This window comes from Candoia aspera, chromosome 3, assembly GCF_035149785.1.
Source record: "Candoia aspera isolate rCanAsp1 chromosome 3, rCanAsp1.hap2, whole genome shotgun sequence".
Taxonomy (NCBI): domain Eukaryota; kingdom Metazoa; phylum Chordata; class Lepidosauria; order Squamata; family Boidae; genus Candoia; species Candoia aspera.
The window spans coordinates 186,174,844-186,198,245 of record NC_086155.1 but is presented as its reverse complement, the minus strand read 5'-3'; the positions used below and the strand labels follow the sequence as shown (position 1 = coordinate 186,198,245).

The following is a 23,402-nucleotide window of genomic DNA, read 5'->3' as shown; positions in this document are numbered from 1 at the left end:
TTAAATGAGAGAATAACTTGAACTATAGGACATATTTAGAAAAACACATTCAGATTCCAAATCAAAAATAATAGTAAAGGTAGCAATAATAAAAGTTAAAAGTCAGGCACTGTTACCTTCTGGAGGAGTTGCAATGCTGCCACCCAGTCCTAACATTGCAATGGTATGATTGTATGGTTCGATCATCATTGCCATCTCTTCACCCCTTTCCCAGTGGGGTATTTTTACTTGCTCCAAGTGGACATTTTCTAAGCCATCTTTCCTCAAAGCTTTATCCATGTACTGGATAGCCAGTTCCAGATTTCTAGATCCACTCAATCGTGGTCCAATAGTGTCCACAAAAAGTGCAAGCCTTTCATAAGATCTATTCTGGGCCTTGCCGTAAACAGCAAGATTGATAATCTTCTCAGCAACATTCCGATAACTGGCTATTTCCCTCTCAATATCCTCAAATGTTCTTTGGTGGCCGTAACTGGCATTGCTTAATAAACAACTCATGCTTTGAGGAAACAGGCAGATGGAGACCATTAAAAACAGAAGCTTCATTTTTCTCCACTTCACTATTATTTGTGAACCTGTAGGAGGAAAAAGGCAATATTACATTACAAATCAGTTCAGCAAGTTTTCAGTTATGAAGCGTGACAGCCTAAAAACTAATCCAGTTAAGTAATGTCATATGAAAGTGCAGTGACAGAAATTAAGAAGCCAGGTTTTGTGAGGGGAGAGGGGAATGCAAAAACCCTGCATTCATTGCCCACTACTTAAGGAAGCACAGGCAGATGCCTCCTTTTTGTAACTGAGAACTCAAAACACTGGAAAAGCAGTACATGAATGCTTAGCTTTTTCTGTTGGCTCCTTTCTAAGGGCTTCAGATTTTGTGTCTGGTTGGATGGGGCTTGCCTAAGGTTTTGGGGAGGGATGCTTTTGTATGTATTTAGCAACGAAGTGGCCAAAGAGCATGTGTTAATGTCCTGTCTTTTATTGTATAATCTCTTTAGGATATACAACCTTCCTGGCTTCCTTTATTTCTATGAAATCCCTAGGAAATTTATCATGAGGGAAATCTACCTATAGGACTTTTTCAGTAGCAATGTTACTGTCAGTGGTAAAGGGAGTCCTGTCCTAGAGAACCTACTCAACATTTGGAGAAACCATCCACTCATACCCATAATTTGCATGGAGCATTATAAAAAGCATTTTTTTCCAGCTCTAAGCTGAATAATGGTACACAAACAAAGCATGAAATGTATCTTCCCTTACCATCCCAACATTCTATATTGACTTTGAAATATATTGGCAACATCAACCCTCCCAACCTGGTGCTCTTTAATTGTGTTGTACTATAATTCCTCATCTCCAATACATCTATAGCAGGGTTTCTCAACCAGGGTTCCATGAGAGGTCACTAGGGGTTCCATGAGAGGTCACGATTTATTTAAAAAGCTATTTCAAATTCGGGCAACTTCACATTAAAGAAGTTTCATTCTTTATTTTTAGTTTAAGAGCACTGTTAATGCACATATGCAGACCTACCCATGAAACAAATACAATAATTTTGTAACTTCTGACCTATGTTTGAGCCTGAACGTGTAGGGCTTCCCCAAGGCCAAAAAAATATTCCAAGGGTTCCTCCAGGGTCAAAAGGTTGAGAAAGGCTGATCTAGAGGATACTGTACACACAAGTTAACTCTTGCTTTCAATCTTTTAGTTGACTTGGCATTTTGCACTCTCTTAAAGCTTTGAATATTAAAATAATGTGTTCAAACATTTTAAAAATAAAACTGAGCAGGAATTTCTGTAATATAAAAGTTTTTAAAACACTTAGAAGGATGCTTTTCTAACAGAAACTACTTAAAAAATTAAGATGCAGAATGCTTATCAAATACTTATTGTTAAATATAAAAGGACTGAACTGTTAGCCATTCTTTTTAATATTAAGCTTCAAATAGAATGTCAAATATTACGCACTTATAAATTAAATGGTGGGGAGAAAATAAAAGAAACCTATAGATGTATCTAAATCTATATTTAAGAAGTGTTTCAACAATAGGACCTCACATTGAAACACTCAATTTTCTGCAAAAATTTAGCAGTCCTTTCTTAGTTGCTAGGAGTCTTAAAAACTCTTATTAAAAGCTAATTATAATTGTCATAAGAATAAAGTAGGCTTATCTTTAAAGAACTAATCCCAGATGCAAAATTGAATTTTATTCTACAAAGAATATTATTCAAGTTATTCCATTCAGAGGCGGACTGCTAATTAGTTCATTTTTTTAAGTGCTTTGAAATTGCTGTTTGGTTTTTCTTTTTTCTTTCTTTTTTAATTCTCCTTTATGTTTCAAGATATGTTTCATGGACTACAGAGTACATTCTACTGGGAATATCTCTAACTCCAGAGCAAGCTCTATTGACACAAGTAATAACATGGGATATTTTGTTTTGGGTGGACATCACATTTGGATGAGCCTTGAATCTAGAATTGAAGCAAGGTAATTCAAACACCAAGGTAAATCAAGCCACCCCCTTACTGCTTCAATCTAGAGATGGATCTCTACAAATTTCTGATCACAATCTGTACATCTAGAGCTTGGGGTATGAGAGTGCTCTAGAAAAGCCACTTTCCCTGATGTTGAGATAGAAGCAGGAACAATGGAGAGGAACGCTTCCTATTCCAGTAACAGTCAAATGTGTCTTGCTCTGCTAGTGCCTAGAAAGCAGATCTTACCCAATCTCAGCTTCACAGGAGTTAAAAGAATTTCTTTCTGTTAGGATCCGCTTTGCATGGCTCTGTTCATTCTCAGTCACTAGCATGTCACTAGTGGTTCCTCCTGCCTGAGGATGGATTTTAGTTTTAGAAAGCAAACCAAAATAGCTATTTTTTCTTGCCTCTTTCTCCACACAATCCTTCCTTATTTGTTCAAGCCTGTCTTCTTTGAAGAACTAGTGATATTGTTTCATTTTTCTTTATTCAGCCAACTTCTAGTTTCTTAAACATGATTTTTTTTACACCTACCAGTTTTAGAATTAACTTTTCCTTTAGTTTTTGCACTGATTTGCAGATTTATGAATTCTTTCAAGCAGTTCACTCCATTCAAGCATCCTGTTCCTCTTTCTCTTCCATCACCATCATTCATCTTCACCACCATCACCACCACCATCTTAAGTGTAATATTTCACATATTTCATACATGTTGGTACACAGTTATAGATTAATATATTAATATTCATAATATATTAATAGTAATGGTTCACTAATAATAGTACTAATACTACTAACTGAATATGTTTGTTTTTTGTTTTGCTCTTAATTATTCTGTTCTTATATCCCCCTTGAGAAAGTGCTTATTAACTAGGTCCACACATTCTGCTAAAGCCATAATGTAATTCGTTTGGTTTTGGTTTTGTGTATTCTGTAACCAAAAGTTATAGCTTAGCGTAATGTAAAAATCCAGTTATTATTCAAGCCATTGTTTAACATACAGGGAATGAACTTTTCAGAAAGCAAAGCATTATGATTTTGCATAATGGGATGTGGCTATTTTTTAATGGACAAAATCTTGTGAGATCTCTCAAGAAGAGTGAAATCCTACAAGATGCAAGATCTATCATTTTAAAATGTTTTAAGTTAGTTTTTATTTAATATTGGGATTCTTTGGGAATCATTTAAAAGCACCGTGTGGGACTTTCAGGGAAGCAATGAAGACGGCTCCACTGAGAGCGGAGCCAACAACTGCGGCGGAGATCAGGATCACTGTACACTGTTTCAACTTCTTCCCAGATGCTGATTTTCCAAAATTGATCCTCACCAAAACCCCCTTTTCCTCCCCCGTCCTCAACAAATACAGGAGTGAATTTCCTCTAACCACATGCTATATTACTCATCTGATTGAAGGGCTCACTGGCTTTAGAATACAAAATACAGAATTGATTATACAGTACATATTTAATTGAATATATAGTTTGACTCACTCTTAGGTACTGGAGCAAAAAGACTCATGTAAAATATGTGACATTACAAGTCCCTAAGGCAGTTAAAGCTGCTATTCTTAATGCCCCACACATTAAAGAAACCACTATGATATTAATCTGGGTATTCCTGAGAAAGCTCTGTCTTAAGCTTTAAATTTCCTGTGTAGGACAGTAGCTCAATGTGCAAAAATAATTACTCACATTTAAAAGTGTTAGAATCATATAGCACATGGCTGTCTCAATTATCAATGTTAGAAGGCATAAATGATAATAAAAAGAAGGAAGAGGCAAATAACATAAAAACAATTACCTCAGAATTTAGGTATCAATAAAGGGCTACATCAAGACTCCAGAAGAGAATGCAAAAACCGCCCAAATTAATAAAACTTGAGCAACATTTTTATTACTTATCTGACAGGCCATCTTAAGATTCTAGCAGATGTAAGGATTTTAAAAGGGGCCCAGCTTGTTTGCAATGCAGAATGAGAAATGCGAAAAAGAAATAATAAGCTAAGGTTAATGACTAAAGGTTAACGCTAAAAGTTCTGATAATTTTATGAATAATCTGTTTTCTATGTTCTCTATTTTATTTTCCTCTAAGGAATACATGAAATCACATACTTAGAATACATGAGGTGGTCTCTTTAACACTGAATTACACTTTAAAACCTCTGGGCAAAGTAAAGTACTTTGAATGCTACATTGATGAGTCTGATGTCATTAGTAGCATCCAGAAGTAAGTTTGTTATGACAGCTGTGGAAAAGTTGGCTCAGAAGTTAGCTGAATGTGCAGTACAAAAGGAATTATGAATTTTGAAAGTTATGGGGTTATTTCCTTTCATGAAGAGAGAGCAGAAATGGCTGAAAAACGGAATATGAAAGAAACTGAAACTTTCTTCCAGAAAGCATTATCTCTAAGTTTTGGGGACTCAGCGCAGTGCTCTGAAGTGTAATAAAGTTTGCCTGGAAGATTTTGGCCTAAGGAAATTCCCTAAGAGAATGAGAGCGTGAGGACAAAACAAAACTACACACATATGAAGACATTCACCTACCATTTAGCATATTCAAAATCACGCTGCAAACCCCATCACTTGCTGGGTAACCTATTTGGCAAAACCATCTCCTTCTTGCATGTAAAAACCCATGTCAATTAAAACCTGTTAGAAACAGACAATCATTCTAAACTTCCACTGTTGCGGTATGTACTGTTCTATTTCACAGTGCTGTATTTATCCATGCATGTTCATACATGTTACAGGCAAGACAAGTCTACTTATGAAGTCAGAGACCCTGAGAGAGCTGAATCTTGAAGAATGCCAACACAGAGGTCTTCACACTAAAACATCCACAAAAGAGCAGTATACCCAAGACAGGTAAGCAGTGAAAGTAGGAACATATACAAATTATTTTTACTTCTTATACATCTATTTCTGATTCAAATCAGACTGTCTTATCACTAATCCTTACATGACCTTTGCTGTCAAGAGTTTTCAGAGACAGCATGGCTGGGGAATTCTGGGAGCTGAAGTCCACATATCTTAAAGTTGCCAAGGTTGAGAAACACTGCTCTACATTGTATTTGCCAAGTCAGCACTGAAACAAAACAATGAAAAGGCCTCTGGTCCGTCAAAAAGTTTATCAACCCTGATGCAAGCTGGATATTGCAAGCAACTGTTACTTGAGATGAAAGTTGTCATGTGTGATGTCCTGTCTCTTTTTCTGCCAGCCTCTTACACTGGAACTCAAATGCAATCAAGACCGTCAAATTACCCAGCAGTTATAGGCATTTCTTGGGCACTCTTAAGTATCTTTTAGCAAGATGTTCTGTGAAGTTTGATATAGATAGCAAAATAAGAGGAGGAAGGAGTATTTAGGTATGTTTGCCACCTTGAGTTATTTATACAAATAATAAAGGTGGGATAGAAAATAAATAAATAAATAAATAAATAAATAAATTCTGAAAGTTGCTGGAAAGCTTTTCTAGAAACAGTAGAATCCACTGGAATGTAGTTAAATAATTGTGAGATTTCTTCATCTGCATCACTACAGTTCATAAGACCCTATGTTAACCTAAATAAACAGCCTAATTTTCAATACATTTTATAGACAAGAGATTTCCATTAATTTCAGGGAAACACATAAGATTTTTAAACAATTGGGAAATATTTTACATCTATTAGACAATGTTATGACCTACCATTTTTCAAAGGTTCGTTGCTATATATTGCATTGTTGAAACTGGATCAGCAATGCACTGAACATATTTATATTTATTTGCTTGTGGATCTCAAAAGAGTTTCTGATCACCTTTCATAACTGTTGCAACAATGCATTAACAATCAGGGTCTTCCCATGCTGTCATACTGGTTTCTGACTTAATTATAGCTTATTGTGCAATCTTCTTGCAAGGCCCACATTAATAACATTAGCATGACACCTTCTCACATAACAGATGGAGGAGGCAATCTTTTTGTAGTTGGTATCTATGTATGTTTTAAAGGCAAACTTGAATTTTGAAAAGTAGAAGTTCGAAATTAGAACATGGAACATATCTCCGAAAGGATTTTTAGACGTATAGTAGCAAGTTCCACTTAGTACAATAGGTGGGGAGTGCAACCAGATGCCTTTCAGATGATTTAGATCTCAATTCTCCAGTAAAGAAATATTACAGAAGGGGGAAAAAAAGGCAAGGCCTCTACCAAGGGACTTCAGCAACTGCTATGTATTAAATGCAAGTCCTGTTTATAGTGAAATCAGATTCAGATATCCATTTCTTCCTCCTTTCTTTCCCATCCCAAAGACTCAGAAAGGGGGAAGTATTTCTATCTCAATCTGGTCAGACACTCTCCTTAGATCAAAACTTATACACCCAGGGGTTAGTGCGGGGTGGAAAATGAGATGATGCCCTTGGCAACCTGAGGAACAGAGGCAGGTGGGGAAAGTTAATTTCAAGTCCAGATTCACTATTTCCATCCTTGGTCTAGTCATGTGTCCTATGAATGCAGGCAGGGACGGATAAGGTAGGTCCCTCACAGCCAGTAAACCCACCATCGCTATTCTGTTGTCCAAACCCAATTCTGTTCCCTCAGAGTTTGAAGAATAAGTAGATAGCTCAGGAGGAATGGAGGGCCAGTTAGGAGGCTTGGGCTTGGAAGGTTATTGCAAATGGAATTGGCAAAGAAGGCAAGGTGTACGGACATTTTCTACTGCTTTCCAGGATTTATTTGTGTCCAGGTACTCCTTGCAATGAAGCAGGTATTCCAATATGTCTTTTCTGCATTCGGAATCCAAAATATGTTCCACCTTGAATCCCTCCTGCCCAACCCCCCAACCCCCCCCCCCCCGAGGATGCAAAGTAGCTAGGAAGAAAAGCTGTCAAGGATCATTCAAGGTTCAGAGGGGAATGGTAGACAACTGTGTGTATCTTCATTATAACTAGAAGTTGCAGATTAAAGACACCTGGTATGTCCTCTGTTTTACCATCTGATGGTGGATGATGAACCAAGGAAAAATGGGAGTTGGAAAAAAAACTCACCAAAATGGGGCATGAATTGAGCACTTCTATTTGGTAAGGTGACTGGGTAGAAAATATGAGTAGACGAATAACTGAGCAGAATCAGATAGGAGGGGAGGCCCTGACAGGAGATGAAATAAGTCATCTTCAAAAACATCAACAACAGCCTGTACAGCATAGCATTCAGATCCTTCTCAAGTGGAGGTAATAAAATCCAAGACAACTGTGCCCAGAAGGGGGTTCAGCAGCCTGGCTGTTTGATAATTAAAGGCTTGATATGGTAGCAAATGTGACATGAAGACACATAGGCCTTGACGTTTGCTTGGACACGAGACCATCAAAAACCCTTAAGCAAATGGTGGATAGACTTACTGTCATGACCTCGTTGCAAGGCACAAAGAGCCTCACAACGTGGATCATGATCATTAAGGAAAAGGGGGAAGAAGATCCAATCAGGGATTAACACAAGCACCCAAAGACACCCACACCCATGATCCCATAAACAACTGAAAAGAAAGACGTCAGAGGAGTGAAGATAAGGAGCACATGGTGCCCCGGAGAACACAACCGTTGCAGGGAGACAAAGAAGACACCGGGGAAAACGCCCACGCAGCCATCAAGGATCCCATCAAGAGGGATCAGGGCACTGAGGGGTGGGGAAGCCCGGGGCAATACAGGAGGGTATAAAAGGGGCACCCCCACACTACCTACCCCGTTCCCGTTTTTCGTTTTGTCAGCTATCATTCCAATAAACCAGAAATCCTTAATATCCATTAAGTGAGTCTGTGTCTTATTGCGAAGCGAGGCTGGCCCTGACATAAAAACGGGAACCGCAAAAAATTTTTTTCCACCTGGTACCTATCCAACAAGTTTGTGAGGGACCCAGCCAGGCATGGAGAACCAGGAACCGAGGAGGCGCAACCCTTCGGCGCCCGGCGACGAAGCCCCGCTCTCGCAGGGCGGGATGCAGCTGAGGTCCGGGCGATGCAACGCCCCGGTAAGTATGGGACCCAGCTGGGGGGAAGCAGCGGGGGAGGGACCCACCCCGGCGCCCCGGAGCCCGCGAGGCACCGGGGGCGAGACGAGGGGACCCTCTCCAAGCCTACAGGCAACCCCGGAGGAAGCGCGAGACGAACCGCCACCCTGGGCGCTCGAAGGCGAGGGCGCGCCTGGCACCACGGCGGGATCGAGGGACGATCCGTCCTCTACCACGGCCAACGGCGAGGGCGAGCGGAGCGGCGAAAACCTCGGCGGGAAGCCGGGGACGGCGGAGAGGCTCGACGCGTTGGAGGAAGGGATGCAGGCGGTGCGGCAGATGCTCCAACAGCTGACGGCGGCACAGGGACTCCGCGACGGAGGCGGCGCAGAGGCACCCCCGGTCGAAAGGAGGCAGGGCGAGCGGGGCGGCGGTGACGGCGGAACCCGACCCAAGGAGCCCAACCGACGACCTGAGGCGCACCGGGAGGCGAGACGGGGTGGAGACCCAGCGGACGGCGGCGACCACGGCGGGACCCGACCCCAGGAGGCCACCCAACGAGCGGAGGCGCGCCCGGACGTGAGACGGCGGGACAACCTCGGCGGCGGCGGCGTCCGGCCCCAGGAGCCCACCCCACGACGGGAGATGCGCCAGGCTGAGAGGCGGAGGGACGACCCGGCGGGCGGCGACGGCGACGGCGGAGCCTGGATCCAGGAGCCCGACCGAGGGAGAACACCCCGCCCTCCCCCCCGAGCGACGGGACGACGACCTTGCGAGGAGACCCAGAGAGAGGCACCAATGCCGCAAGAGAACCGGAGACACCCCGACCCGCAGCAGCTCCTGCAGAGCCCGAGGCACGACGCAGAGGGGGCCAGGAGCCAGACCAGGACACCCGCCAAAGACTTTGGCATAAAGTTCGATGGGGACCCCTCGAAACTTTCCTTCTTTTTGACTAACGCAAGGTACTACCTCGAAGAATGGGGTCCCTGCTTCAGAACTGAGCGGGGCAAAATCAATGCCCTGGCCATAAAATTAAAAGGGCGGGCCGCCGATTGGTACGTCCAATTGTGCCAATCAGGCGCCCGGGCGCTGCAGGACAGCACTGAATTCCTGCAGGCACTAGAAAGGCACTTCAGGGACCCCCTGGAGCAAGAAAAGGCAAAAAGGGCGCTAGAGACACTTAGACAAAGCCCGCGCTCCGTGGCTGAGTATGCCATGGAGTTCCAAGCCCTAGCCGGAAAAGTGGACACTTGGTCTCAATCGACACTGATTGAGAAGTTCAAACATGGACTCAACTTAAACGTCCTCCGGTGGGCACTTGGCCGCGACAACCCCAGCTCCCTCACGGGGTGGATCCAGCTGGCAGCGGAAGCGGAGAACGCCCACGACACGTTCCTCCACGCAAGGAGGGAAACGCAACAGATGGAGACAGTGAGACCCCCACGCACCAACGCAAGGCAGGTGAGGGCGAGACCCCAACCCTGGAAGGAGGAACGGGACAGACGCTTCGCTAAAGGGCAATGTTTCATGTGCGGCAGGGAAGATCACAAAGCAGCCGCATGCCCCAAAACGACGCCCAGAGAGAGCCCAAGGAGGGCACAAACAGCACCAACCCCAGCGCCAAGAAAGCGACCAGCAGCGAAGGGGGAGTACCGACGCAGACACGGCCCCTACAGTTCAGAGGAGGAGGAAAGCAACCCCGATGAGGCGGCGGGAAACGACAACCACCTGGCCTAAGGGGCGCCGAAGGACAGGTGGAGGACACTGACAGGCGCTTCGACAAAGGGGTGAGTGAGGAATGCCCCACCCTCTACGTCCGTGTCACCCTCACCCATCGAAATAAAACCGAAAAGGTCTGGGCACTCATTGATTCGAGTTGCTCCAAAAGCCTCATGCACCCTGACCTGGCAGCCGCACTCGACCTCCGCTGCTATCCACTTCAGCACCACCTGGTGTTCTCGCAGCTCGATGGATCTGCAGTGGGAGGGGGCCCGGTCACCCAATACACCGGAGAAACCGCGCTACGGCTCGGCAGCCACGAGGAAAAATTGGCTTTCATCGTGGCACCGGTGGGGCAACCCCGACTCATACTGGGGATCCCATGGCTCGTGCAGCAAAACCCAGTCATCAACTGGAGAACCAGAGAGATTAAGTTTGCTGACGGGCGCTACCAAGCACCTTCAGGGAACAGGGTTCCCCGAGCAGCCATGGGGGGGGCGACGACGACTGTGGAACACAGAGAGACAGCACTGCCAGAGGGACTGCCAACCAAATACGGGGATTTCGCCGACGTTTTCGGTGAGAAAGAGGCGGACAAACTCCCCCCCCACAGAAAGACGGACTGCACCATTGAACTGGTCCCGGGGGTACCCCTACCCAAACCAAAAATATATGCTATGACCCAGCGAGAGCTAGCTGCATTAAGGGACTTCATAGACAAAAATCTGGCGAGAGGTTTTATCGAGCCAGCAAACTCTCCAGTGGGAGCGCCAGTCCTCTTTCGCGAGAAAAAGGACGGGTCATTGCGGCTCTGTACAGACTACCGCGGATTAAACGCAGCAAGCATTTCAAATAAATACCCCTTACCCTTAATAAAGGACATTTTGTCCCACTTGGTAAAGGGTAAGGTATTCTCCAAACTGGACATAAGGGAAGCCTACTACCGCATACGGATACGGGAGGGGGATGAGTGGAAGACTGCTTTTAATTGCCCATTGGGGGCGTTTCAATATAAAGTACTCCCATTCGGATTGGCAGGAGCACCGGGGGTATTCATGCAGTTAATTAATGAGGTCCTGCGTGACCACCTTTTTAAGGGGGTTTTGGTTTACCTGGATGATGTATTGATCTACACAGAAACAGAACGTGAGCACGAACGCTTGGTAAAGGACGTGCTCAAGAAACTTCGCAAGGCAGAGCTGTTTGTAAAGCTCTCCAAGTGCGAGTTTCACAAAAAACAAATTGACTACCTAGGGTATAGGATTTCTGCTAAAGGGATAGAAATGGACCCCAGCAAGGTCCAAGCCATCCTGGCGTGGGAACGCCCACGCACGAGGAGACAGCTGCAAAGCCTCCTGGGATTCACTAATTTCTACAGGGGGTTCACGCCCAGGCTAGCAGAGACTATATTGCCCCTAACTAACCTGCTAAAGACTAAGGGCTTGGGGGACACGCGCAAATCGAGGAACCCGGGGGCGCTACTGAATTGGACAGCTGACTGTCAAACGGCTTTCGAGAGACTGAAAACCCTCTTCACAGCTGAGCCAGTGTTACAACACCCCGACCCCACCAAGCCTTTTGTGGTGCAGGCAGATGCCTCCGACTTTTCCATCGGAGCCATCCTGCTCCAAAAGGACTCCGACAACCACCTAAAGCCCTGCGCCTACCTTTCCCGCAAATTCTCCGAAACGGAGCGGAGATGGCACGTATGGGAAAAGGAGGCGTTTGCAGTGAAGACAGCCTTGGAAACGTGGCGACACCTGCTGGAGGGGGCCTCCTGCCCCTTCGAGGTCTGGACGGACCACAAGAACCTGGAGGCACTCAGCACACCAAAACGACTCAGCCCGAAGCAGGTGCGATGGGCTCAGTTTTTCAGCCGGTTCAATTTCACGCTGAAATTCATACCGGGCAAGAAAAACTTCTTGGCAGACGCCCTTTCCCGACGACCACAGGACGACACGCAAGCCTCCGACATCGTAGGAACAGTATGGACCGAGAAACAGCTCGGCTGCCCAGCTGTCACGCGGAGCCAGACAAGGAATCAGCGCACGCCAGCACGAACGGCGGGGAGCGATCGGAGCCGACGCTCAATTTCACCGAACTGGCAACAAAGACTCACACAAGCACTACAGCAAGATACATGGTTGCAGAATAACCAACAACATGTATCTTTCAAAGACAACATCGCCTGGAAAGAGAAAGCCTTGTACGTGCCCGAATCACTGCGGGGGGAAATCTTACACAGAGCGCACGATGACAAATCTGCAGGGCATTTTGGGTTTGTAAAAACCCTCCACCTAACGAGGAGGCAATTTTGGTGGCCAAACCTCAGAAAGGACGTAAAAGACTACGTAGGCAACTGCCCCATATGTGCCACCACCAAACGTAAAGGAGGAAAACCCCACGGGCTGCTACAGGCGGTAGCCAGCCCCTCCCGGCCATGGGAAGAAATTTCCATGGATTTCATTGTGGACCTCCCACCCAGCCAAAGAAAAACTGTGATATGGGTGGTAAAAGACTATTTCTCGAAACAAGCACACTTCATCCCGTGCACGACTATCCCCTCCGCACAACAGCTGGCACGTTTATTCCTAACACACATATACAGGATCCACGGCGCCCCCTACAGGTTGGTGACCGACAGAGGCACACAATTCACGTCAAAGTTTTGGCGGGAATTTTTAAAACTAATCGGAACCAAGCAAGCACTGTCCACTGCGTGGCATCCAAACACGGACGGATCAACAGAGATCCTAAACTCAACACTTGAACAGTTCCTGAGGGCATTCATAAATTATCAACAGGACAACTGGGTAGACCTACTACCTTTTGCAGAGGTGGCCTATAATAACGCGGTACACCAGAGCACTGGCCACACCCCTTTTAAGGTGGTCTATGGAAGGGACTTTGTACCGATACCAGAATTGCCGCAACCTGAAACCCTGCCCTGCTCACCAGACGATTGGGCGGCACAGCTGGCAACAACCTGGCCAATCATCCAAACGGCCCTAGCAGACGCACAAACAACGTACAAAAAATATGCGGACAACCACAGGGTGGAGGCACCGAACTACAAAGTGGGAGATAGGGTCTACCTCTCCACTAAGTTCATAAAGACCTCGCAACCCTCGAAGAAATTGGCACCGAAATTCATCGGACCTTTTAAAATCATACAGGTAATCAACCCAGTTACGTTCAAACTGGAACTGCCTTACAATTTGAGACGGGTCCACCCAGTGTTTCATTGTGCACTACTGAAACCAACGAGCACATCCAAATGGCATACGGAAGAACCTCCACCCCCACCCATAATGATAGACAACCAACAACATTTTGAAGTAAAAGAAATACTGGACTCAAGAAAGCAAAGAGGAACACTACAATACCTCGTGAGATGGAAACATTTCTCACACCCAGAGTGGGTCCAGGCACGACACGTCATGGCTAGACAACTAACAAGACAGTTCCATGAGGCATACCCAGAGAAACCAGCACCATAGAACATCTTTGGGGGGGCAGCATGTCATGACCTCGTTGCAAGGCACAAAGAGCCTCACAACGTGGATCATGATCATTAAGGAAAAGGGGGAAGAAGATCCAATCAGGGATTAACACAAGCACCCAAAGACACCCACACCCATGATCCCATAAACAACTGAAAAGAAAGACGTCAGAGGAGTGAAGATAAGGAGCACATGGTGCCCCGGAGAACACAACCGTTGCAGGGAGACAAAGAAGACACCGGGGAAAACGCCCACGCAGCCATCAAGGATCCCATCAAGAGGGATCAGGGCACTGAGGGGTGGGGAAGCCCGGGGCAATACAGGAGGGTATAAAAGGGGCACCCCCACACTACCTACCCTGTTCCCGTTTTTCGTTCTGTCAGCTATCATTCCAATAAACCAGAAATCCTTAATATCCATTAAGTGAGTCTGTGTCTTATTGCGAAGCGAGGCTGGCCCTGACACTTACCTACTCCAACTGTCTTGCTGTCATGGCAAGCTTCAATATTTCTTTCCTCCTCCTCCGAGGAATATATAACCTGCTGTTGTATCACAGTCACTGCATCTTATAGTTGGCTGTTGCCTGTCTAGTTAGATCAACAAAACCCACTTTTAGTTTGATCATTTGATTAGCTGCTGCTGCTGTTTTTGCAACTTCCCAGTCAGAGTTATTTCAGTATGGTTTTTCCTTGGCATGACATGACTGATTTACTGTATATATTGTTATTTATTATATTGTTACATACTAAGGTATATTGTGGTATTATATTTTAAATTGCCACTAGATTGGAGTGTATCCCATTTTGAGTCGATTTATGATTGTCATAAGCCTGAGAAATAAATGAGTAATAAACAAATAAGAATACAATTATAAATCCCATCTGGGAGCAATCTGTGGGTTACAAGGAGATGTAAAATTCACACTGAGTAATGAACACCTTCAAACTTCACATTCTTATATTTCTCTCCCTAGTTCATGGATGTAAAGGGCTAGAAACACTCTCTTGGGGGCAAGAGAAATAGTTTCCACCTTCTCTTGTTTGAGTAACAAGCTGATCCACTATCTGCCTTTATTTGTTTATACCCATTTGAAAATTGGCTCAGACACTATTCAATCCTTAAAAGACTCTAGAGCCCAAATTTGCATAATATGTGCACACATTGAGATATATATATATATATATATGCATGCATGCATGCAGATTGGAAATTAGTAGTATTTACATTTTGCTTAAGGATGCCAATTAATTCCCCACCCAACTCTTCCCAAATAAACTATCCAATTTTCATCTATCCCAATATTTTCACTCATCCCCAAATTAGTACTTTCTTTATCCATTATCCATACCGATCTAGATGATATAAATCCAAAAGCAATTCTTCACTTAATCACTCAACTTAAATATTTTTTAAAAAATAGAACACTGTGGTGTTACCATATAGGTTTTCTCTCTCCGCTTTGTAAATGTAGAGAATTCTTTTCTTTTTAAAAAAGTTAGTCTAGCTCAGCCTTTCTCAACTTTTTGGCCCTGGAGGAAGCCTTGAAATATTTTTCAGGCCTCGGAGAACCCCTGCACATTCAGGCTCAAATAAAGGCCAGAAGTTACAAAATTATTTTATTTGTTTCATGGGTAGTGTTCTTAAACTGAAAATAAAGAATGTAACTTACCTCTTTAATGTGAAGTTGCCCAAATTTGAAATAATTTTTTAAATAAATCGTGATCTCCCAAGGAACCCCTAGTGACCTCTTGTGGAACCCTGGTTAAGAAACCCTGGTCTAGCTAATGGGTTGCTGCTGAGTTGCATATACACGCATATGTACAAAACACTCAAACAGAAATGGAAGCCTTAAGTGGGGGCAGTCATCTCTTTCTTTTTCCTGTGAACCTGGTGTGAAAAGGAAGCAGATGCAATGCTATTTCTCTTCCCACGTTGATTTTACAGACAGAAGTTAGTTGGGATGTGGCTGAACAGAGTATAAGAATCTTCCTTCCTTTCTTCTAACCATCCAACAGCTTTCAGCCTCCCTGGCTTCCTAGGTTTCAAAATCCTCAAACTCTCCCTGTTGGGCTTTTGCAGATCAAGAAATATGGGTAGTTAGTCAGCAGAGGTATCCACATGATCAACACTTCCCTCAAGATGTCCAAAGCAGCATTGCACCCTTGTGGTGCAAGCTCACCCGTGTCGTGTAACATGATGCATGTACCGGAGGAGCGGAGCTTGCCTTGTATCAGCATGAAGCTGCTTTCCTCATCTGACCACGACTCCCACGCCCACTGCCTGCAGATGGCCTCTGGCAGCCAAGAAGATGTCAGTAAAGTGGTGGACAAATATAGAGTAGAAAAAAAAGGAGCATCATGTGCCATAATACAATAATATATTCAAAAAGCTTTACCGAAACTGAAGCTAAATACATTCTTAAAGGCCATGACAATGAAGTTGAAAAAGAGAAGCCAGTTTTAGTGGGGATGGGGAAAATATTGTTGAGTAGCTGAAGATGAACAGATAGTCCTAAAACATGACTAACACAGGGCCTTTCCCCTCTGCCAAGTTAAAATACTATCCCCCAATCTTTCAGTCAGCAGAAAACAATACCAGCATAAAACTGCTGTTCCTACTGCTAATCCTTATGCTGCCTCTACTGCCTTTGTTCCAGCTTGCTGCCAAATGGTGATGTCCTAATTTCACGTATGCAGGATGAGTGTTAAGCAGAGCAATTGCTTCCTGGCTTTGCTGCACTCCCTCTTTTAGAGCAGTGGGGAATTCTGGGAGCTGAAGTTCATACATCTTAAAGTTGCCAAGGTTGAGAAACACTGTTTTAGAGTAACACTACTGGCAGGAAGCCCTCCTCTAATCATGACTGTGATACAAGGATGCAGTGAGGTTGAGGCTTGGGGAGGTGATGGTTGACCAATGGCTTGACCCATGCTGCCCTGCTTTATGGTGCCCAGCAAAGCAGGTGAGAGTGAGTCCATTAACAACCCCACTGAACAGCTGAATAGTTTGGGGGTTGTGCAGAGCTTTGAAACAGTTCTAAAACCACACTAATAAGACACAAAAGCTTTCAAAATTGGGCCTTTCCACAAAGGTCAGAATATTTAAAGAACAACAGTCTCCTGCTTTCAGAAGACTGCTTTCAAATCCTAACATGTCCCAGCTCTCTCTGTGGGACAAGTAAAAAAGAATGGTGGGAACTCAATTGAGTATTTTTAAATTTGAAATATTTTAATTGATAAATTGTCAGGGGATATATCTTTTTACTTTTATTTTATAATTCCTAATGTTCTAGGCTCATCCCACTAAGGTAACAAATGTATTAATATAGTAATAGCAGAGTGAATGCTATATTATTATGTGATATATTTTGTTAGTTTGTAGTATATTATTGTATTTCTTTGTTTTACTTTGCTTTTCTCCTTTCACATTTTGCTGGTCATTGACCGAATAAATATGATTTTGACTCAGGTTTCTGTCTGGATCTGGAGAGCACCTGACAGCCAGGGGAAATTCATACTGTAATTAGATGTAAGAATAGAGCATTCACATTCCAACAGAAAACTTCACTGAAACATATTTAGAACTACCATCATAGCCTGAATCCAGGAACTTACCGTACCAAATGCATCTAAAATTGCCTTATTGCTAATAAAAAGTTTATTAATGATTGAGAGCTCAAGACTTAAATATTAAATATAAACTCTTTGATGTTGAGATCGTATTTATTTACATGCCAGACTTGCAATTGATGAAATCTCCAGCATATATTTGCACTGATCACCACAAATGCCAAAATCCCCATCAATTTCATCAGAGTGCAATTTATCTTTATTTACATAGTACCCAACACAGTTCACAGGAAAAGCAATAAAATACAAGCAAACAAAACTGAGCATAAAATACCCAAGAAGCAGTTCAAACTGACAGAGTGAACGGCACAATAATCGTGTCAGGCAGCGTTAGGGAAGAATTTGACAGCAACGTAAATGTTTGAGAATACACACCTTTTGCTTGGTATTTCAATGTAAAACAGAGCCTAATAGAAAATATTTTTTCTTATTTGAGCTGCCAAACAAACATTTGTTTGCTTCCTGTGACCTTAATTCAGGATGCTTGGATTGTATAACACATAGGTTGCTAATGCTGCTTGAAAGCCATAATCTTTGAGGGTGATTTAGTTTTTAAGCAGTAATATCTCACCCAGACTGCATGCGTCATGTTGGCAGAGAAAGATATGTAACAGTAGCATCATCTCCACATGGCCAAAATATATGTCAAATGTGTCTCTTTTATTATTAGAATTTAAGGATATATTGCAAGGAAATTGCAAGGGAACTAAACTATCACAAGGAAACTAAATTTTTCTTTCATTGCATTATTAGCTTTACTAAATGGAGTTAATCGGCATATCAGTGTTTGTACACACACAGATTCAGGCTATGACAATTTTACAAGATATAGGCAACAGAAGTTGTGTTCACACAGGCAAAAGCAAGCAGATCCAGGGACTCCTGAGAGATGAAATCGTTGCTGTACAGTTCAAGCAAATTTTAAGAACCATGCAACACTCAGACAGAACCATTGTGTTTAAAATTCTGAACTGGGAGAAGGGAGACCCAGATTCAAGTTTCTGGTCCACCCAACTTACATTACAGGATTATTTTTATGACACTTACATAAGATTTCTCTAAGGTCAATACAACCTCAGAAAGTGATGTTCCATTTGCCATTGGACAAAATAAGCCTATATTTCTTGGCAGTGTTGTTTCATACAATGATGATGAACAAAGGTTTCCAAACAAATGTATATAGGTTTCATATAAGTTAATGCTTATTAACAATGGCAGATGCATATTCACAATGGCAGATGCATATAGCATGCTAAAACCAAGATCAAACAGACTATATTATGACTTAGCATGATGAATACAGCCATAGATAGGATTCATATATCAAGCTAAGCCATGATTTACATAATTATGATTTATTGAATTAATTACAGTGGGCTAGCAACATGCACTGCACTAAGCAATAATCCATGGCTTACTAACAATGTCTAGATTTAGGTTATAATCAAATTATAGCTAAGCATGATGTTTGGATTTACTTTACATTGTTCCTCTTTTCTCTGTCTCTCACTTCTCTTTTGCCCTCTATGGCCTCCATCTCTTCCTTACTTTGACTCTATGCATTGGCATCAAATGGATCAGATAGCTGCTTAATACTTGCTTAATATTTGTGAGCCATGTTCCCTACAGCCAGCTCTTCTGTGTAACATTTCTATGAGATGGAATTTCTAAGAAAGCTTCCTATGTGGCTCTAAATACATTATACATCAAAAACCATGACTGCCTATAAATTATACCCTAACCATCCCTTCCCTTAGTACAGGTATAGGTTAACAAAACTCAGTTCTGCTTAGAATCATTATGCACAGTAATATTATCATGTCTTCAATAATGGCTTAAGAACATTAACTACAAGCAGGTAATTAGTTGGAATATTTACCATATTTTCAATGATGAGATTAATATTGAGATATTTGCCTTTTTACTGGTAAAGTCTTCAGCAGTAAGAAATGCAAGAAAGGTCAGACAGTAATGTGTAATGATTGCCTATTCTAGAACACCATCAGACTCATGAGCAGGATCACAAAGATATCTGATTTATTAAAGAATAGTATGCAGGATCACAAAGAAAACTGAGAATGAAAAAAGCGTGCCAAATGCAAACTAAAAACCCTCGGTACAAATGAGATCCCTCCCCCCGTAGAATCTTCCCAAGCTCACAATCCCAGGTGCTCCTAACAGCTTCTGATGGTCTGCGGGAAAAGTCCTTCAGCAGAGCACATAACCCAAACACATTCCATTGAAATGAACATAGATACAGAGCTTGGCACAAGGTTTCACAGCAGCTCCCTCCCAAACAGAAACACGCGTCAGCGCCATGGCATGTGAAACGTTACGATGTACAGTGCACATTGAAACAGTGAACATGACAAATGGAATTTGAAGAGACAGAAAAAAGATAGTGGAGGTGAGAACTTAGGCCACTTCTTAAAATATTGACCAGACGCTGGCTGTTTTTTTAATATTTAAAGGCAAATAATAATAATTTATTAAACTTAGATGCTGTTCAACTCTCACCTCTTGGCAGCTTGCAACAACCATACACCCTATTTCTTCTGTGCTATTTTCATATGTATAATTTATTGAGACATTTCCCTATAACTCTCAATATATTTTTTCAGCTACTGGCTTCAGATAAGCTACTGATTTCAAATAAGATTGGGAGCAAACTTCAATTTCCTTTGTTTCTAATATAAACTGCAAGGTTGTATGCACCCATCTTTTAGTACAGGTAATTTTAAAACCAAGAATGAGAAAAAGAAAGAAAAGTAATCTCATTCATATATGTTATCTCCTCTAAGCATTTCTAGATAAACTCCCTGAAGTTGTTGCATTCTCTTGGTCAAGAAAAATAATATTTTTAGATGCCATGGAATACACACATACTTTGAAATGCAATTGTCATGATAGAAAAGTTAAAATTTATGAATGTGGCCTAAAGGAATTAAAACCACCTCTTAAAAGTGTGAATCCTTTGGGCTAGATCAACATTCATGTGAAAATGGAAACGTAAGAGTCTTGCAGAATCTAAGCAAGAATCTATCCAGTCCAGTTCTCATTACAGCAGTGGACAGACACATTGCTCAAAAGCTCACATGAACACCTTGAAGATTTTGTTCTATTTGTACCCAACAATTATTATCCAAACTATGGAAGCTATAACTCACCATCATTCTTTGTAAGTTTGTCTAATTCTATTTAGAACTGTCCATGTCATGGCCATCACCCTATCTTCTGACAGCAAATTCTATAAATTAACGTGTATATTGTATGAATTACCGGACCCACGGCATATAGCACCACTAAATTGACCTTGGCTGGTTTTGGAAACTGAGCAGACTTTGTATAGAGAACTACCTGAAAATTCCAGGTCTGTTGACTAAATGTGGGAGTAAAACATAATCTACTGTAAACACTGTTAAAGCACAGAGCCATCACAATGACAACTCAGATTCATACTGTTAAAGCCATGGTCTTCCCAGGCCTAGCATAAGGCTGTGAAAGTTGTACTATCAGAAAGGCTCTATAAAGAAACATTGATACCTTTGAACTGTGGTGCTGGAGAAGATTAATGAGAATACCTTGGGCTGCAAGAATAGATCATTCAGTAAGAGAAGAAGTACAAACAGAATGTTCACTCCAAGCACAAATTAGGAAGCTAAACTTAAATATTTTGGACACATAACAGCAAGAATCAAGATCCTGATGCTTGTAAAAAATTGTTTTATATATAAAACAAAATAAAAAACATTATCTTTTTATTATGGACTGCAATGAGTTTGACAATTCAAAGTTTATTTATTTATTATTTAAATTTATATCACCGCCCATCTCCCCAACATCAATATCCATCCCGGCTAGCTCTTCTACTCTTCTGACTGAATCTCATATTTTGTCTTCCTTTCATATCACTGTGTTTTCTGGCCTCTTTTTATAGCTTTCCTCAAACCCAGCCTTCTTAAGAACATAAGAATATAAGCAGTGTCCTGCTGAATCGGACCTATCACCTATCTAGTTCAGCAGTCTCTTCTCACAGCAGCCAACCAACTGCACAGAGACACCCACTAGTCTCCCAGCAGATGGCCTTCAGAGGCAGTCCCCTGGCCATCAAGGCTAATAGCCATGGATCCCCATCGCTTCCATGAACTGGTCCAACTCTTTTTTGAAGCCAGCACCACATCTCATGGTAACAAATTTCAAGTTTAATTACATATTAGTAAAGGTAAAGGTTTCCCTTGACGTAAAGTCCAGTCGTGTCCGACTCTAGGGGGCGGTGCTCATCTCCGTTTCTAAGCCTTAGAGCCGGCGTTGTCCGTAGACACTTTTTCCGGGTCATGTGGCCAGCATGATGACACGGAACGCCGTTACCTTCCCGCCGAAGCGGTACCTATTGATCTACTCACATTTGCATGTTTTTGAACTGCTAGTATATTGGGAAAGGGAAAACAGCTTCTCCTTGCCCACTTTATCCATATCATGCATAATTTTGTACACCTCAGTCATGTTCCCTCTCATCTGCAACCTCTATAGATTAAAAAGACCCAAGTGCCACAACCTTCCTTAATAGGGAAGCTACTCCAGTTTCTTGATCATCTTAGATGCTGTCTTCCAAACCTTCTCCAACTCATATCCTTTTTGAGGTGGTGACCATAATGGCACAAGATATTTCAAATGCAATCACACCATTGATATACATAAGGGTGTTATAATATTGGCATCTCTATTTTCAATACTGTTTTTATTATGCCTAATAATTATCCCTATTCTGTGTGGTTACGGAAGACTAAGACAGAACATTTTCAGGTATCTGGCGAAGGGAGTTTTGGCACATGAAAGGTCATCGCACAATTTGATTGTCTTTAAAGTGCTTCTGTAGACTTTTTTCTTATATAATCTCACTACAAAATCTTTCCCTTTACTAGACGGGTGACCATTCATTCATATACAAAATTTATGGTACCAAAATTTGAATAATAATAAATAAATATACTCAAATCATTAATTGTTAGCAAGCAGTCAGTGAGTAAATTAGCCACGTTAATCTAATTTGCATGTACTCTACATTATATTTAAGGAATTTCTTTCATTTAGATATCTTTGTATTTGTGTTATACAGATAAATATGTCCATTTCTTTTTATGCCCTTATGGGATCACCAGATAAAGTTGGGCTAACATGTAGGTGCAACAATAGAAATTTTCTGCATCTCAGCTAAAGATAGAAGAGCACTGCCAGAAGGACATCAGTAGCTTAACTGTGATGAGTTGCCCAGTATTCACAGAAAAACCTAACTATATCCTTGGTGATGTCTTAGATCCACAGTAACCTATAAAACATCCTTATTTTCAGGCCAGCAACCTTACCAAACGCTCACTTTCCCTTCTGGTTTCTGTGCCAGCACCTGACCCCAAAGTTCTGCTTTCGAGACTATTGCATGTCAGAATCAACACTACAGCTTACTTCCATTGTAACTTCCGTATGAGGTTTTTTTTTTTCCTCTTCCACTCCAGTAATTCTCTTTAATTAAAATATGCAGAAATGCTTCAACAGGTCAAGCTGGAGGTGGCAAGAGCGACCACCACACAGACACATAGGAAGGAAAAGAAAGAAAGCGCACAACTTGAAGCTAGACTCCCCCGCTTCCTCTTTCTCGACACTTTGGTCTGCAGGCACGGGAGAAAAAGAGGTGTTGAATCGTGGGCCCCCGTTTCGGCCGGCTGCAACAGCTGCAACCGCGCTCTGGGTCACCAGCGGGTCCGCCCACGCGCTCGCGGCAACTTACTTACTCCTCGCGGTTTCTTCGCTCCGTGGTCTCGTTTGTCCTTAGCGTCAAATCCTACGAGAGAGAAACGGAAGAAAAAGGAGGCTGTCCAGACCCTTCTCTTATGAGGGCGTGGGACGGCTCCGCCGACGCACAGGCTTTAAAGGAGGAGCCTTCAGCCGTGGGCTCGCTTAGGAGTCGGTGAGAGCTAACAGGGACCCCATGCGGGCAGCGGCTATGTGCGTTGCTGCCACCCTGAGCCTCTTGAGCCACCAGGCCCTAGGAACAGAGGAGAGGCGTCCTTCCTATTTTAAGCTCCCTTTAGAAGACCAAA

At 42.7% G+C, this 23,402-nt stretch overlaps 1 protein-coding gene across 1 annotated transcript in view; it reads right to left on the bottom strand.

Moving 5' to 3' along the window:
- The window catches only part of CPQ (carboxypeptidase Q), a 166,610-nt gene extending 143,469 nt beyond the window's left edge, over positions 1–23,141 (bottom strand). Inside the window, exons 1-2 of the mRNA XM_063300259.1 lie at positions 23,094–23,141; positions 117–575 (exon numbers count right to left, since the gene is read on the bottom strand). Coding sequence (XP_063156329.1) covers positions 117–546 — 430 coding nt within the window. The 5' untranslated portion in view covers positions 547–575; positions 23,094–23,141. The remainder of the gene's footprint in view (positions 1–116; positions 576–23,093) is intronic.
- Between the last annotated feature and the right edge of the window lie 261 nt (positions 23,142–23,402).